At 41.2% G+C, this 17388-nt stretch overlaps 1 protein-coding gene across 3 annotated transcripts in view; it reads right to left on the bottom strand.

Annotated features, from left to right (window-relative positions):
* sh3gl1b (SH3-domain GRB2-like 1b) overlaps positions 1 to 12960 on the bottom strand; it is a 140807-nt gene extending 127847 nt beyond the window's left edge. For 2 of the 3 annotated variants that reach the window (XM_028816497.2, XM_028816496.2), the window contains exon 1: positions 12783 to 12959. In XM_028816497.2, the coding sequence (XP_028672330.1) occupies positions 12783 to 12827 (45 nt within the window). In that variant the 5' untranslated portion in view covers positions 12828 to 12959. Of the gene's footprint in view, positions 1 to 12782 lie in introns of all 3 variants that reach the window. The other variant, XM_028816495.2, reaches the window with a different exon arrangement.
* Between the last annotated feature and the right edge of the window lie 4428 nt (positions 12961 to 17388).

Raw genomic sequence — 17388 nt, forward strand, 5'->3', positions numbered from 1 at the left:
TGATAAAGAAAATATTAAAGAGTGATAACAATGCAGGTATACAGACAGACAATAACTTGTTAACGTTTACCCCACCGAGTGGAATTGAAGAGTCGCATAGTGTGGGGGAGGAACGATCTCCTCAGTCTGTCAGTAGAACAGGAAAGTGACAGCAGTCTGTCGCTGAAGCTGCTCCTCTGTCTGGAGATGATCCTGTTCAGTGGATGCAGTGGATTCTCCATGATTGACAGGAGCCTGCTCAGTGCCCGTCACTCCACCACAGATGTCAAACTGTCCAACTCCGTGCCTACAATAGAGCCTGCCTTCCTCACCAGTCTGTCCAGGCGTGAGGCGTCCCCTCTTCTTTATGCTGCCTCCCCAGCACACCACCGCGTAGAAGAGGGCACTCGCCACAACCGTCTGATAGAACATCTGCAGCATCTTATTGCAGATGTTGAAGGACACCAGTCTTCTAAGGAAGTATAACCGGCTCTGTCCTTTCTTACACAGAGCATCAGTATTGGCGGTCCAGTCCAATTTATCATCCAGCTGCACTCCTATGTATTTATAAGTCTGCACCATCTGCACACAGTCACCTCAGATGATCACGGGGTCCATGAGGGGTCTAGACATCCTAAAATCCACCAGCAGCTCCTTGGTTTTGCTGGTGTTCAGGTGTAGGTGGTTTGAGTCGCACCATTTAACAAAGTCCTTGATTAGGTCCCTATACTCCTCCTCCTGCCCACTCCTGATGCAGCCCACGATAGCAGTGTCGTCAGCGAACTTTTGCACGTGGCAGGACTCAGAGTTGTATTGGAAGTCCGATGTATATCGGCTGAACAGGACCGGAGATTATGTACAGTAAATGTACAGTAACATCCTAGCACTGTAACTAGTCAACTACAGGGGGTCCTCAGGTTACAACGTCTCGACATACGACATTTCGAGTTTACAGCGCTCACTCCCATAAAAACTTAAAAAAATTGAGACGTGGAAAGGAATAAAGGTAAGGATTTTTTTTTTTTTTAAAACACTCATTTTTTCTGTTACTACAGTACAGTATATTTATGTCCTTTTCCTTTTTCTGTGACTTAGTTGTGTCTTTATGTTCTAGATTATGATTTTGCAAATGTGTTAGGATAGGTAAGTGACTTAGGCTAGGGTGTGTTTCAACTTACACCAAAATTTGGGTTACATCACTATTGTAGGAACGGAATTGTGTTGTAACCCGAGGACCCCCTGTAGTTTGTATTTTGTTAGCAAATGGCAAGAGTTAAGGGAACCAGTTTTCTGACCATAGTTATGTACTCATGTAACAACATCAAGAATGACATTGGAATGACAAATGAATATGACATGTAAAGTTTAAGAGATTAGATTAGGGATCTTTATGATCACATAAACCTCAAGAGCACAATGAAACTCTTGTACTACAAGTGTGGTGATGTATAAATAAATATGGTAAATAAGTTTAGCAGAAGACAAATGCATGTATAAAAATAAATACAGAAAATAGGATAATAGTTTTAAAAAAGTAATGTACCGTACAATTAAACATAAACCAGCAGATGGGTACAGCACATAGTGCTGGGCAGGTAGGATCAGGTTACTTCTGGCCTGGGGTGAGAAGCTGTACCTGATCTGGGTGAAGCGAGTGATGAGGCCACAGTAGCGCTTCCTAGAAGGCAGGACTGAAAACAGAGGATGAGCTGGATGACTTTCAGAGATGGTGGATTCAGCTCTCCTCAGACATCTGGTTGAGCTGATGGTATGAAACTGCAGAAGGTCAATCCCAGGGATTTTAGAAGCTGTACAGACAGTCCTTTGAAGGAGTCAGTGATCCTGACAAGTCAGGTCATCAGACCACACCATGATGTATCTGGTCAACAGTGCAGCAGTAAAAGTTTACTAACGTTTTCGTTCCTATCCTAAAGATTTTTAACATCCTCGGGAAAAAGAACCTTTGCTGAGCCTTTTTGAGTATGCAGGTGGTGCCGACTGACCACAAAAGGCAGTCTGTGATCTGGACACACAGGAACCTGAAATTGCTAACTGTCTCGGCAGGGGAGCTGTTGATGTAGAGTGGAGAGTGACTGCCTTTGTTCTTCCTGAAGTCAACAATTATCTTTTTTGTTCTGATGACATTCAGGGAGAGGTTGTTGTTATGGCATTGTGCAGTTGGGTTTTTTTGCTTCCCTCCTGTAGGCAGCCTCAACATTTTCACAGATGAGGTCAATCACAGTAGTATTGTCCTCTAACTTGAACATACTGTTGCCCACATGCTTTGCTTCAAAATCATTGGTGAATAAATTGTATAGCAGTAGGCTGAGGAAGCAGCCTTGTGGAACACTCATGTTGGTGAACAACATGAAGGAGCTATTTTTTCCAATTCTCACTGACTGGAATCTATTTGTCAGCCAGAGATGAAGTTGACCAGACCAAGGTCTCTGAGCTTTAGCAGCGACCTGGTGGGCACAATGGTGTTGAAGGCAGAGCTATAGTCAATGCGCAGCATTCTGACATAGGTGTTTCTCCTTTCCAGATGTCACAAAACAGTGTGCAGGGCGAGGTAGATGGCATCAACCACAGATCTGTTACTCTAGTATGCAAACTCTAGCGGATCCAGGGTAGCAAAAATGTTGTGGTTAATGTGGATCATGACCAGCTTCTCCAGGCACTTCATCACCACGGAAGTTAACACAATGGGCCAATAGTCATTCAGGCCGGAAACAACAGATTTGTTTGGCACGGGCACAATTGTGGCACCGTACATGAAGAGAGGGACAAGTTGAAAATGTAAGTGTACACCCGTTGTGTTTCATGCCCTCAGGATGTGGAACGGGAAATTATCTGGGCCAGTAGCTTTACAGGGTTTAACCCATTTAAAGGTTTTACTCACGTCAGCCTTTGTCACCTGCAGTACAGCTTTGTTTGCTGGCAGCACAAGAAACATTGCAACACTCTACAAGTCTGAGCTGTAAGGCTCAAAATGAGCAAAAAAAGACATTCAGCTCATCTGAAAGCGAATGGAGGGGATGTCCTTGGACACAGTTGTTGGGGTTTTATAGTCCATGATCGACTGCGGACCTTTCCACAGTCGACAAGGATCACTGCCACCAAAGTCACTTCCCAGCCTGATCCTACACTGCGTCTTTGCCACTCTGATTGTAGCTCGTACCTGGAGCTCTTGTAGCACCTCTGTGTCATTTGAATTAAAAGTAGCAATCCCCTTCCTCAAGCTCATGCCAACAGTACCATGCACCTAGGACTTCTGATTAGGGTAGAAGCGTACAGTATGGATAGGCACACAAACGTCCACAGAGAACCTGGCATAACCAGTCACGAGTTGGCGTATTCATCCAGATTCTCGTAAGTCCACAGAGAACCTGGCATAACCAGTCACCGAGTTGGCGTATTCATCCAGATTCTGGTAAATCCACAGAGAACCTGGCATAACCAGTCACCGAGACGACAGATTCATCCAGATTCTGGTAAGTCCACAGAGAACCTGGCATAACCAGTCACCGAGTCGGAATATTCATCCAGATTCTCGTAAGTCCACAGAGAACCTGGCATAACCAGTCACCGAGTTGGCGTATTCATCCAGATTCTGGTAAATCCACAGAGAACCTGGCATAACCAGTCACCGAGACGACAGATTCATCCAGATTCTGGTAAGTCCACAGAGAACCTGGCATAACCAGTCACCGAGTCGGAATATTCATCCAGATTCTCCCAAGTCCACAGAGAACCTGGCATAACCAGTCACCGAGTTAGCATATTCATCCAGATTCTTGTAAGAATCTTTAAAGACAGACCAGTCAGTCAAATCCAAAGAAACTAATTTATAAGACTCCCTTGTTTTGTGTGTCATGAAATTCAAAACTTATTTACTTGGACTGTGGAATTTTTTTTTTGTATTACATGTCATATGCAATCCTTAAACCTTTCCCATCTCAGTAGCTGTGCAGTTTGGAAACACTGAAGAAACGTTGCTACACATACAATTTTCTGACACGCTCCTTTTCTTTTTTTTTTCCTTCTGTAAGGCCTGCTGCCTGTCCCACACTCCTCAATTACAGACCTAAGCAAATTTTATGGGAGGAAACAACATTCGCCACTGTTCAGTTATTCCCTTCTCTGTATGTTCTGAGTCATCAGAGCAGTAACTGTTAACAAATTTGTAAAAGAAACACACCTGCAGTTTTTAATGTACACAGAACAGAAATGATTTTCCTTAGAAATTTTTTTTGGTGAAGTTTTAAGCTTCCCTCAACTCTGTCCAGAGGGCAGGCTCAGAGCAGTGCTCAGGAAGATCAAAGAATGTCCTGCCAACAGTGTAATACCTCAAAGTTTCCTAAAATGACATAAATATCAAACCTTGCTGTCCAAACAAATAAACCTTTACTCTATTTAGTGTCTTTCTGTAATAAACATGAACACCAGAATTAGTTAATAAGATTATCACAATGAGTCGGCTGTGGGAATCACATCAGGACGACTGTGGCTCAAAGTCTAATCATACACACAAAAAAAAATTTAATTCAGTAAATACAGACCCAAGATACTTTTAAGTGGTACAATTTTTCCGATAACTTGAACACAGGTCGGCTAAATGGCTTGCTCAGGGGTCACATGGTGAGTAGAATGTCATGACTGAACCAAGCCCATTGATTTAAAGTTCAGTCTTTGTCTCCAAGTCACTCTGTTTCCAGAGTAATGAAAAATGACATTCATGCCAAATGTATTTATGTTTCTTTGGAAACACCTGGGTAAACTGACATCAGCAAAAGGTTTGACTGACTATATATAAAGGAACGAAAATCTGTGACAAAGGCATGCAGTGCCAGTTTCAGAAAGGCCTGGTCATTCAGATATCCTAAATTACATTATGACAAATCCTTATTTATTTATCCTTATTTATATATATTTATAATATAAAAATATTATATTTATATTATGCTATATTTATTTATAATATATAAATATATTTATTTATATTTATATATCCTTATTTATTTATCCTTACAGGGCTTCACATTATTCCCATTCTAGATTATCTCAAAAACCAGGTCATGAAGCTCAGCCAAAGGAGTCACATCCATGTAACAGAGCTCAACATCTTTACAAAATGCATTTAAAAAAAAAAAAATAAAAAAAAAATGAAGGATTACAAATTCAGTTCTTAAGCACACTACAAATACCACTTCAAAGCTAAAATGAAAATCCAGTGCACAGCTGGAAAACAGGATGTACTGTCACATTAACAGAATATACTGTCCGGCTAGGTGACAGCCAGCTAAAGTCTTAAAATTCTGCCTTGATTTCCCCGAAATGCTTTGTGTGTTGAGTCTGCATGTTCTTCCCATGTTTTCATTGGCCTCCTTGCTTAAAATGTCTTAATGTGAATAGCTAAAGTAAGTAGAAGACGGACTGATCACCAAAAGGCATCAAGTTAAAGATGGCACATTTCTTTTCACCATTTATGCAAGAAGAGTTTATTATGTTTTGTACAACTGTAAAGTAAAAATCGGGAGTGGTCTCCCCACGACTTTCTCATATACTCAGATATGGGGATGGTCATTTGAGGAGTAAACCCCAGGACAATGATTATATGTTTATATTATGTACATTAAAGAACCATCAACAACCAATCAAATTAATAATATATTGAACAATTGTTATAAAATTAAATTTGAATAAATCGGACTCTGTAGCTGCATGAATAAAAGGTAAAGTACCACTTCTGGTTAGTGGAAATTGCCCAAAAATTGATAGAAATCTATGTTTTATACCTTTGTATGAAAAATTTGGTTGACCTTAGTGAAAGCGTACTCAAGTTATCATGTTAACATACATACACACACACAATTCCAAAAATGGTATTTTTGGACTCAGGGAGGTCTAAAACATTGAGATGAATCTTGTCATCGAATTCTTTTGGACAATTACAATACTTTTCCTAAACGTCATATACGAGAAAGTAAAAATGGAAATGAGCACCATGCAAAAATCTGAGCACCCCTAGTTCTCAGATAACTTTTACTGATGTTTCAGGCCTTCATTAGCTCATTGAGGCTATGGCTTGCTGACCGTCATCATTAGGAAACCCAAGGTGATGCAGATTACAAAGCTATATAAGTTCTATGACTCCTCAAACCTGGTCCCAACAATCAGCAGCTATGGGCTCCTCTAAGCAACTACCTAGCACTCTGAAAAATAGAAGAACTGATGCTCACAAAGCGGGAGAAGGTTACAAGAACATAGCAAAGTGTTTTCAGTTCATATCGTTATTAAGAACTGGAACAGAGGAGGTCAAGCCAAGGACTGGAAGAAAACTTTCTGAAAGAACCGCTAGTTGGATTGCTAGAAAGGCAAGTAAAAACCCCTGTCTGAATACAGAAGACCTTCATGAAGATTTAGCAGACTCTGGAGTAGTGGTGCTCTGTTCTACTGTGCAGTGACACCTGAATAAATATGTCATTCATGGTACAGTCAGCAGAAGAAAATCTTTCCTGTATCCTATCCACAGAATTCAGCGCCCGAAGTTTACAAATGAACATCTAAATAAGCCTGATGCATTTTGGAAAAGAGTCCTGTGGACTGATGAAGTCAAAATAGACATTTTTGGTAGCAATGTGCAAAGGTATGTTTGGAGAAAAATGGGTGTTGAATTCCAGGAAAAGAACACGACTCCAACTATTAAGCATGGAGGAGGATCGATCAGGCGTTAGGCTTGTGTTGTAGCCAGTAGCACAGGGTACATGTCATTGGTAGAGGGAAGAATGGAGTCAAATACCAGCAAATTCTGGAAGCAAACATCACACCAACTATAAACAAATTGAAGTTAAAAAAAAGATGGTCCTACAACAAGATAATGATCTGAAGCACACCTCACAATCTGCAATGGAATACCATAGAAGCGGTCCTATTCAAAGGAGTGACATGTCATAGGAGTGACATAACAAAGGAGTGAAACCTCAGATATAAATTTCAAAGGACTTAAAATCATCCAACCAACCATCCAAGTGGTAGGTGAGGCGACAACGATTTTTTTGGAGAGCGTACTTTCAGTTGTATGTAATTTGTCACTCCATCGTTATGTGTCACTCCAATAAAATGTCACTCCTTTAATACGGTATTTATGTCACTCCTTTGTTAGGTCACTTCTTCGATACAGACCCCATATGCTTGGATGAATGAGTGAAAATACCCCAAAGAAAGAACTGAAAGACTCTTAGCTGGCTACAAAAAGCATTTACACAATATGAAAAATTGCCAACAGGGGTCTTACTAACTACTGACCATGTTGAGTGCCCAAACTATTGCTTCAGGCCCTTTTCATTTTTTTGGTATTTTGTACCTATGACTGATGGAAATAAAAATACAATCTTGCTTAAAATATTAAAGAAATGTGTCATCTTTAACTTTACGCCTTTTGGTGATCAGTTCGTCTTCTGTTCATTTAACCATGCAGAGTAACAGACATTAGGGCTGGGCGGTATGACCAAAATTCTATATCACGGTATTTTTCAAAATTATACCAGTTTCACGGTATTCAACGGCATTTTTTTTCCCCATGCATGAGTGGATGTGAACCACACTTTCCACTACAATTACTGCAGTAGACTGGCTAAGAATAACCTATTCCACTGTCATAAGAATTGTACAAAAAAAAAATTTTAATGTGCACACAAGTATTATACAGGTTTGCATGGCCCCAGAAAGTGATAGTTTTCAAGGGGGTGGCACTAATGAAAAGAAGGACTCACACTGTATTACAGTTGCAGTCAAAATATAGAACCATTTTCCTGAACAAATTTTGCAAACAACTTAAACTATAATATTGACAACATATTTTCAACCATCTGAAGAGGCATTTAAACTTAGTAAAATATCCAGAGGTGCTTGTCAAAAGTTGTATTGCACTGAACATGTCTTAGAAAAGGAATAAATAGTAAATATTTTTGTAAACCAACTACACTTTCCGTTAATGTCAACAATCTCTGTCCACTGACACGTTAGCTATATGGATTGTAATGCTGTTGGTAATCTCGATCCACCGTTTGCTTTTTCTGTTGTAGGCACTCCTCTAGCAAATGCGTCTACAAGTGACGTCTGACTCGAGTGTCCTCTAGCTTTTTCAGTTTTACCCGAGGACGAGGAGGGTGCCAATCTTAGTTCCATACATTCATGGTACTCCAAAGCATGTTTGCAGCTAAGGTGGTGCAGCAAATTGCTCGTGTTACCGCCTCCGGCGACAACTTTAGCTCAACAGCATTTGTAGTACATAGTTTGGTCCACATCCGACCTTTTAAAACCAAAATCTCCAGACAACAGACACAGCTCCTTTTTTCAGCAAAAGTTCTTCTGTGTCATCATGTTCAACTTTATCGTCTGCTACAGCTTCAGTTTCTGAATGTTCTCTGTCAATCTTCACCGCTCAATATCTCCAATAACGCATGTACTCCGGTTGCATGCATGTTTAGCGGTGTAGCAATGAAAAAAGTCCCCCCTTAAACAGTTTCCTGCTGCGCCACGTTCTGAACGTTGTTTAGGCTATTTAAACTGGTATTGCGGTATAAGAGAAATCCATATCATAACAAAAATAAAAAACGGTTTTCGGTATGAACCGGTATACCTCCCAGCACTAACAGACGTTTTAAGCAAGGGTGCCCAAATCTTTGCATGCCACTGTGTATCCCTTCAGGGACTCCAGTTTCCTTCCACAGAACTACAAAATGATTAAGTGAAGGCTGAGTGAATACAGATGTGTGTACATGAATGGACTGCAATAAACATGAATCCTGTCTGTAGATGGTTTGTCACTTATACTTGGCCCTACCCAGATAGGCTCTGAATCAACATATTATTACATATTAGGTATGAGAAAAAATTTTGATGTATTAAATTTCATGAAACAAAATACTTCCAATATGAAATATGGTGTTATACTGTGTATTATATGACATTACCACATGACTGAAATGAAAAAGTCTTTCGTCAAAAGCAAGGGCTTTCAATCAGATATTTAAAAACTACAATTAAAGTATAACATGATAAACTGAGTGCACTTTGCCAGGGCTGTTATCTACCGCCTGCATAATGATGTGAAAGTGAAAATTGCCAGAGTGCAACACAGAGCAGAAGAAATATGACAAATAAGAAAAGACCATTCAGTCCATCAAGCTTGTTTGTTAAGGTAATAAGTGAGCTGTCCCAATATCTCACCTAGACACTTCTTAAAGTTTTCCCATAACTCTTTGCGTAAAAAAACGTATTTCTGGCTTCAGCCCTAAATGCACTAATCTTAATTTGCATCGGTGTCCTTAAGTATTTGATTCACCCTTAAGCTGACAGAATTCTACTCAATTAATACCTCTGAGGATTTTAAAGACCTGTCTTAGGTCCCCACGCAGTCCCCTCTGATCGAGACTAAATAGGTACAGAGTACATTCCGGTTGATTTTGTGACTTCTCTCATTGCACCAAGTATCATAGTTCGCTTGCAGGTGCGATTTATTCATGCTAATCCGAGACAGAGGCTGCGGGCCGAGGGGAGGGAGAAGCGTGACGTCAGGAGTGGGGAACCAGGTAGGGCCCTCCTCACTCACATGCCAGCCTGCGTTCGAGTCGCTCTACCTATCGCCATGTTTTGGACAGCACCTTGCCTCCGCTTAGCTAGCAATACCTGCTTGTTTATTGATTTTTACAGTTTGTCCTGTTTCACTACTATGCAGGCAGAGCCACGGGGGACAGCTAGTTTTTAAATAAACTCACCCATTTTTGGACTTAATGGTCATTTGGTGCATGCGCCTTTCCATTTTGGTGTTCTTTACAATGCTTAAGATAATTATATTTTATTGTAACACAAAAGAAAAGGCGTGCAAAATCCATACTGATTTGAATTTATTTTACAGTGTTTTGATTAATGAATGTCTAATAGTAACACTGAACATATTTTTTATGAAGACTTCATATCATGGCAATACTGCATTGTGAAGCTTGAATCTCAATATGAACTGTATCATGAAATACATGTACTACATATCAGTTATATAAAAAAGAAAAAGGAAGAAAAAAATTGGTCTTGTATGTTACAGAAGATGGATGTCTGAAGCGGAACTCCATTAGCAGTGGTGTTATGTTTTCTCTTTTTTTTTTATCATCCCGAGGTATCCTGTATTTACTTAACCAGAGGACGCTCAATTACAGTATATCCTTGCATGCATTAACATGACCGGCAGAAATAGGGTTCAGAAAAATACGGAAAAGACAGCTAAAGCTCCATCCAACCCGGGGCGGAGTGGTGGCTCTGAGGCTAAGGATCTGCACTGGTATCCCAAAGGTTGCTGGTTCAAATCCCCGTCACTGCCAAAAGAGATCCTGCTCTGCTGGGCCCTTGAGCAAGGCCCTTAACCTGTAATTGCTCCAGGGGCGCTGTACAATGGCTGACCCTGCGCTCTGACCCCAAGGGGTATGCGAAAACTAACAAATTCCTAATACAAAAAATTGTATAAGGCGAAACAAAGAACAAAAAAAAAAAAAAAAAAAAAAACCCTAGACCGGCATCAAGCCCAAGTTAAGTTAAAAAAAAAAAAAAAAAAAAACGAACAAAAAAACCAATGTATTTTAAATCCATTATGTTGTTACAGAGCACTATATCAATAGTTTAATGGAGACAATAATGTCAGATGTATTATAAAGAAGGCCCATCAGAAAATGGTTTTTGTGTCAGCTGAGGAAATTCAATCTTCTCCAAGAAAAAAAAAAAAATCGGTCCAGTCCTGCAGAGCCATTGTCAGGTCCATTCTGACCTCATCTATGGCTGTCTGGTTTGGTGCTGCCTCTGATCAGGCTAAGGCTAATCTACAACACATCCTCAAAACCAGTGAAAAGAGCACAGGCTGCAACTTACCACACATTCAAGTCCTATACAAGTCTTGGGTAAGGAAGCAAACCATAAACATCAGTCAGTCAGTCAGTCAGTCATTTATTATCCAACCCGCTATATCCTAACACAGGGTCACGGGGTCCGCTGGAGCCAATCCTAACCAACACAGGGCGCAAGTCAGGAACAAATCTCGGGCAGGGTGCCAGCCCACCGCAGGGCACACACACACTAGGGACAATTTAGGATCGCCAATGCACCTAACCTGCATGTCTTTGGACTGTGGGAGGAAACCCACGCAGACACGGCGAGAACATGCAAACTCCACACAGGGAGGACCCTGGAAGCGAACCCAGGTCTCCTTACTGCGAGGCAGCAGCGCTATCACTGCACCACCGTGCCGCCCCCATAAACATCCAATTTCCCCAGGACATCACCCGTTACAAGGACTTCCCTCCGGCAAATGGCTTTGTACAATCAAAGCTAAAACAACGTATTACCTAGAAAATCAAAAGCCAACTGTGCTGTGTTTAGTTTTTTTTTTTTCCACTATTATAATTTGCATACTATGGATAATTGATTTTTTGCCGTCACATGTGAGGGGGCATTTTGCAGTTGGGGCCATGGAGTTTTGGGGGGGCTGGTGTTTATGACCTCCTGGACATCTTAACATTTATAAGTTAATGATTTTTCAAACATGGTTTGTAATTTGTTTTTCTTTGACTTATCTGTAATTTTATATACTGTATATGTTTTCCTGCTTTTACGTTGCTATGTATCATATCTTACTCTCAATAAATAACTGATCACAAAAACAACACCACATTACCTAATCTGTTTTTTTATGACTACTTAGGTCTGTGCTTCTACTTACTATCTAAACCTGCACATTAAACTACCTGGACTTTTTATTCCTGTTTTATCTTTTTATATTTTGTACTGCCCTCATATACTGCATTATATTTTATATTCTCTGTTGCTCTTGTATGTTATCCCAATACAACCAAGACAAATCCCCAGTACCAATATTAGACAAATTCCTAGTATTCCCTAGCTAAAAAGAGACAATTCTGAGTTGTTATTATATGCAAAATATGAATTACCAAAAAAATACACACAAAACATAAAACAAAAAAGTTGCCTTAAATAAAAAAGAATGAGCCACTGTTCTAGCTGTGACACATCACCGTGAGCAGTAACAGATGGAAAGAAGTGCACTCCCTTCTATCTTGCCTAAGTAGCATTAAATAACTGATAATATTCTCCAGATGTAAATGATATTCAAAATTTTTGTTTATAAACGAAAGTAAAAGGAAGAAAAACTTGCCGCTCTGTACGTGTAAAAAGAAAATGGGAGACGATCCACACTCCAATGGGTAATAAAAGTCACCAGGAAAGATGTTGTTGTTTACTAGTTAACATTTGTTAATCATCCATTACCAAGCCAATGCTTTTTCAACACTAAATGTATTGTCACAAGAACAAAATGAATTTGACAAGAGAGAAAGAAAAAAAGACTGTGGCGGGGGCGTGATGCTGAAAATGAAGTGACAGAAGACAGTTATAAATACACACGCTGGCGAAAACAGCAGTCTCACAAGAACATTGACAGGCGAGACAAACAAGTACAGTAAGGGGACACAAGCAGCGCAAAGAGCAGTGAAGCGATCTTAAAACAGCGGGACCGGAGAGGGGCAGACAACCACACGGGCACCGGACAGGCGCTTGACAGCACAGGCAAACATTCAAAGAAACGCAAAACGACTCGAGAATGCAGATCCAAAGCCAGCCGCGAGATACTGGCGGACTTTCCGAAGTTCGCCTCGGCACTGTGCCCAGGGGGCCCCTGTGGGGTTGGAGTGGGGAGGGGGGGGGGGGTGCGGTGTTGCCCCCAAGGAGCCGACGCTACTCACCTGGCTAGCCTTGTAAAACTGCTTCTTGAGGCCGGCCACCGACATCTTGCCTGAAGTGCTACGGGGCAGAGCGGTGTACGCACAGTCAAGTCAGTCACACTGAGAGCCCTTAAGCCCGTCTGGTCCGCTCGCTCTGCCTTCGCTCCAGTCCAGCGGCAGGAAATTACATGGCAACCAAACAGACTTCCGGGGCTTGGCGCTCAAGGGTGGGCTAGCGATTTGTACATGCGCGCGCCAATGTAGCGCTTGGTGTGACCCCTGGCGTTTGGAGGATCAACGCGGCGCTTTGAGAAAAGGTGCACAGTTTTCGATTTTCTAATCTTTCGGATTTTTCGATCGGCGTCAGTGAGGTCGAATTTACGAACCCAGAGAAAACCCGATCAACTAGACGTTTTTGCTTTTACATTTATTTATACAAAGCGACATATAAAAGCTGTCAGCAGAATCGAGTAAACGTCAGTCTTGGGAACAGTTCAGGAAGAGGTGTTACGGGACAAGGTTACAAAATTGATCACTGCATTGAGGGGGTCAGAATTTCGACTGGAGGCGTGCAGTGCACGTTCACCAAGCTTGCAGCTGCACCTGAAAAGAGTCTGGATTCTGATCTGATGCCACGCAGATGTGACATCACCAGACGCCGATCATCAACAGACCTGAGTGGTCGAGAAGGAAACAGAGAACCTCACAAGCGTGTCCATATATATAGGAGATGACATGTTGACTGGCGGCACGGTGGCACAGTGGGTAGCGCTGCTGCCTTGCAGTTGGGAGACCTGTGGACCTGGGTTCGATTCCCGGGTCCTCCCTGCGTGGAGTTTGCATGTTCTCCCCGTGTCTGCGTGGGTTTCCTCCGGGCGCTCCGGTTTCCTCCCACAGTCCAAAGACATGCAGGTTAGGTGGATTGGCGATTCTAAATTGGCCCTAGTGTGTGCTTGGTGTGTGGGTGTGTTTGTGTGTGCCCTGTGGTGGGTTGGCACCCTGCCTGGGATTGGTTCCTGCCTTGTGCCCTGTGTTGGCTGGGATTGGCTCCAGCAGACCCCCGTGACCCTGTGTTCGGATTCAGCGGGTTGGAAAATGGATGGATGGATGGACATGTTGACTACTCTGAAGGAGAAGTGTTAAGGTTTAAAACCTAATACATGCCGATGCAGGGAGCCAATGGAGTGATCTGAAAAGAGGAGTGATTATTTTATTAAATAAGGTAGCCGGAGTTTATTCTGGCGGCATCTGCTGCAATGCAGGAAATAACCCAGGAGTTGTAAACAGGTCATTGCAGGTGGTGGAGTCTCCAGAATTTTTTTAGAGGGAGGTGGCAATTGACGATAGGGAAACATTTTGAGGAGGAACACCAAAATCAGTACCATGGCAGAATTTAATTAATACAGCTGTCTAGTTGTATAATAACTGATGTCACTAAATATTCATTTTCTGTGTTCACACTTAGACTCCTTCCCTACTAATCTTGGTGCTGAGTGTGAAGAAAATAGTAAAAGGTTTTCCCAGATATTGCAACAGTGGAAACACGGTATCAGGGCAAGTGGAATCCATCAATACTGGTGAACTGAACCAAAAGCATTAGAAGATGAGAACAGATGAAAATATTGCAGTAAATAACTTTTAGCTCAATTGACCCAATTCAGTGTCAGCGTCATTAAGCAAGCAAAATTTGTAAATTCAATAAAAATTACCCGTGGGGGTAAACGTTAACATTATACAAAGTTATTGTCTGTCTGTTATACCTGCATTGTTATCACTCTTTAATTTAATATTTTCTTTATCAGTATGCTGCTGCTGGAGTATGTGAATTTCCCCTTGGGATTAATAAAGTATCTATCTATCTATCTATCTATCTATCTATCTATCTATCTATCTATCTATCTATCTATAGCTACATTACAGTTCTCATAGATCTCTTTGTGGTCTCCTTCATTTGTCTTCTTCTTGCACGATCACTCAGCTCTATGCAGATTTACAACTATGTCATACTCCTTCCATTTCTTAATATTTGATTTAGCTGGAGTCTAAGGGATATTCAATAACTTAGATGTTTTTTTTATTTTCATCTCCACACTTTTACTTTCAATCAGCTTTTCAAAGTGTTGTTTGGAACGTTCTTTAATCTTTATTGTGTAGGTTAGACCATTATACTGACTCAATACAAGTTGGACCTTTCACATACATGGACATTCATATGACAGAAAACCCCAGACAGGTGATCATGAATTCATTAATACATACATTGAGTCTTGATGCAAGATGCACAGCAAGCAGCAGTAAGCCAACACACACAACATATAAAGTATTTGACTGATACAGAGGCGCTGGACCCACTGTGCATACTTACAGAGCTAGTAAAACTCTAAACTGAAGTAATAAATAGTATAATGTTGTTGTGGACATCACCACATCCACACCAAAAAGCAATGCAGGATGTACATGTGGTGGTGTCCACAACAACTCTGGTCAGTATAAATGCCATTGTATGTGGCAGGTCCTACATGTACTGAGTCGGTATCATGGTCTGACCTACACAGTGATCTATAAGGGTGTTTCACCAGCACTAGCTGTTCATTTCTCAGCTCTGTAGGAGTCCAGAAAATTAGAGGGTTGAAAGATTTCAGGCTGGCCCTTACAAAGGTGATCCACAAAGGGTGTCTCACATACAGGGCCGGATTAAGACAAAATTGGGCCTGATGCTGCAGCACAAAAAAAGCCTATTTTTTCTCGGCATTGGTGCAAGTGCATTCGACACTCAACGTACTGTACATGTGCACTCAGACCGACCAAGGAGCCTTAATTGCTTGCGACGCAACCAGCCAGCCTTTACAATTCGAGATTAAGTTCAAACTATGTAACATCAACATTCAATAGCAATTGTCTGAAAAGTGCACTTAATGCAGAAAACCTAACAATGAAATACACAAAATTTCGCAATTCTCTTACGAAACAGAGTAAGAAAAAATGAATTTGCAGCGACATTAAGGTCAAAATAACTCAGTTCAGGCTCTTAAGGGTAAAAATTTGTCCACGATTTAAATTTCATAATAGACCAGAATCCTGTTGAGGATTTTAAAAATTCTAAACATCCATGCCAGGCCCACGGGCCAACTTTTAGTTTTACCTTAACACATAACCATTTAAATAGCCATCGATTTTTACTGTGCAACTAACTTTCAAGGTGAAAAATGTACTATGTGGCACTTACCGAACAATAATAAAGTGGCAAGAATCCCCAAGATATTGCAAAAAACGCAGCTAAATTACTAAGTAAACTGTTTAACGTTAAATTGATAGCATTAACTTGAAATCTTCGGTTAACAATAAACACAACGACGTTATAGTTACGTCACAGCGCAAAGAACAATAGTAACTGTATAATAAGTAACTCTGTGTCTAGGCGTCCAAAAGTTGGACTCCAGATTTCATTCTAAGAATTATTTTGAGGTTAATATAGCAAAGGAAAACTGTTCAGCTTCCGGAAAATTCTCTTCTGTTTTCATCTGGGCCTATTTCAGGAATGGGCCTAATGCCGCAGCATCAATAGCACCCACCTTAATCCGGCCATGGTCACATAACTGTGACACTAGTGTCAGCAGCTGGCAGCCATCACATAAGAAACCCAATTAGTTACAGAGCTGAATGCTTTGCCTGAAGCACAAGTGTATATACTCTTAAGAATACTGGTTCTGTAATAGCAAACTTTGCAGGGTTGTGGGGTTCCTTGTAGAACCTTGCTTAACAAAGAACCATTTAATTCTGGGAAAGGTTCTTTGTATATCAAGCTGGTTATTTGAGCTGTGAAAAGTTTCCTAATATGCAGAGAAAATAGAAATCTTTAATGTCTAGTATTCAGTAGTACTAGGGTGCTGTACCGTGTTAGCCATTATGAATGTAGAGAAAAGCCAAGCAAAATGACACCTTTTATTGGCTAACTAGAAAGATTACAATATGCAAGCTTTCGAGGCAACTCAGGCCCCTTCTTCAGGCAAAGCTTGCATATTGTAATCTTTCTAGTTAGCCAATAAAAGGTGTCATTTTGCTTGGCTTTTCTCTACATGTCTAGTATTCAGGAAAACTTGGGTGTTGGTGGCAGGATTGGCACTCCAGCCACCATAAAAAAACCTCACACTGTTCCATTCCATCTGAACTAGTGTGGTGCTAACGTATCACCTGTTGTGGCCGTGTGGTTGGTGTGACAACGCACTGTATCAGAGTATGGGCCTAACCTCCTCCAGGCTATTTAGTAGGAGACTGACAGATCAAGAAAACCTGAACTTAGTGTATGTTATAGTAGGAGCAAGTAAGAGTTCTTTAAAATCAGGAAGCCATTGACCTAGTGGCATGGATCGTGGACTATCTTAAAGACAGACCTCAGTATGTGCGTCTTGGGAACTGCACGTCTGACATTGTGGTCAGCAACACAGGAGCGCCACAAGGGACTGTACTTTCTCCGGTCCTGTTCAGCCTATATACATCGGACTTCCAATACAACTCAGAGTCCTGCCATGTGCAAAAGTTCGCTGATGACACTGCTATCGTGGGCTGCATCAAGAGTGGGCAGGAGGAGGAGTATAGGGACCTAATCAATGACTTTGTTAAATGGTGC

This window comes from Erpetoichthys calabaricus, chromosome 12 (assembly GCF_900747795.2).
Source record: "Erpetoichthys calabaricus chromosome 12, fErpCal1.3, whole genome shotgun sequence".
NCBI lineage: Eukaryota > Metazoa > Chordata > Cladistia > Polypteriformes > Polypteridae > Erpetoichthys > Erpetoichthys calabaricus.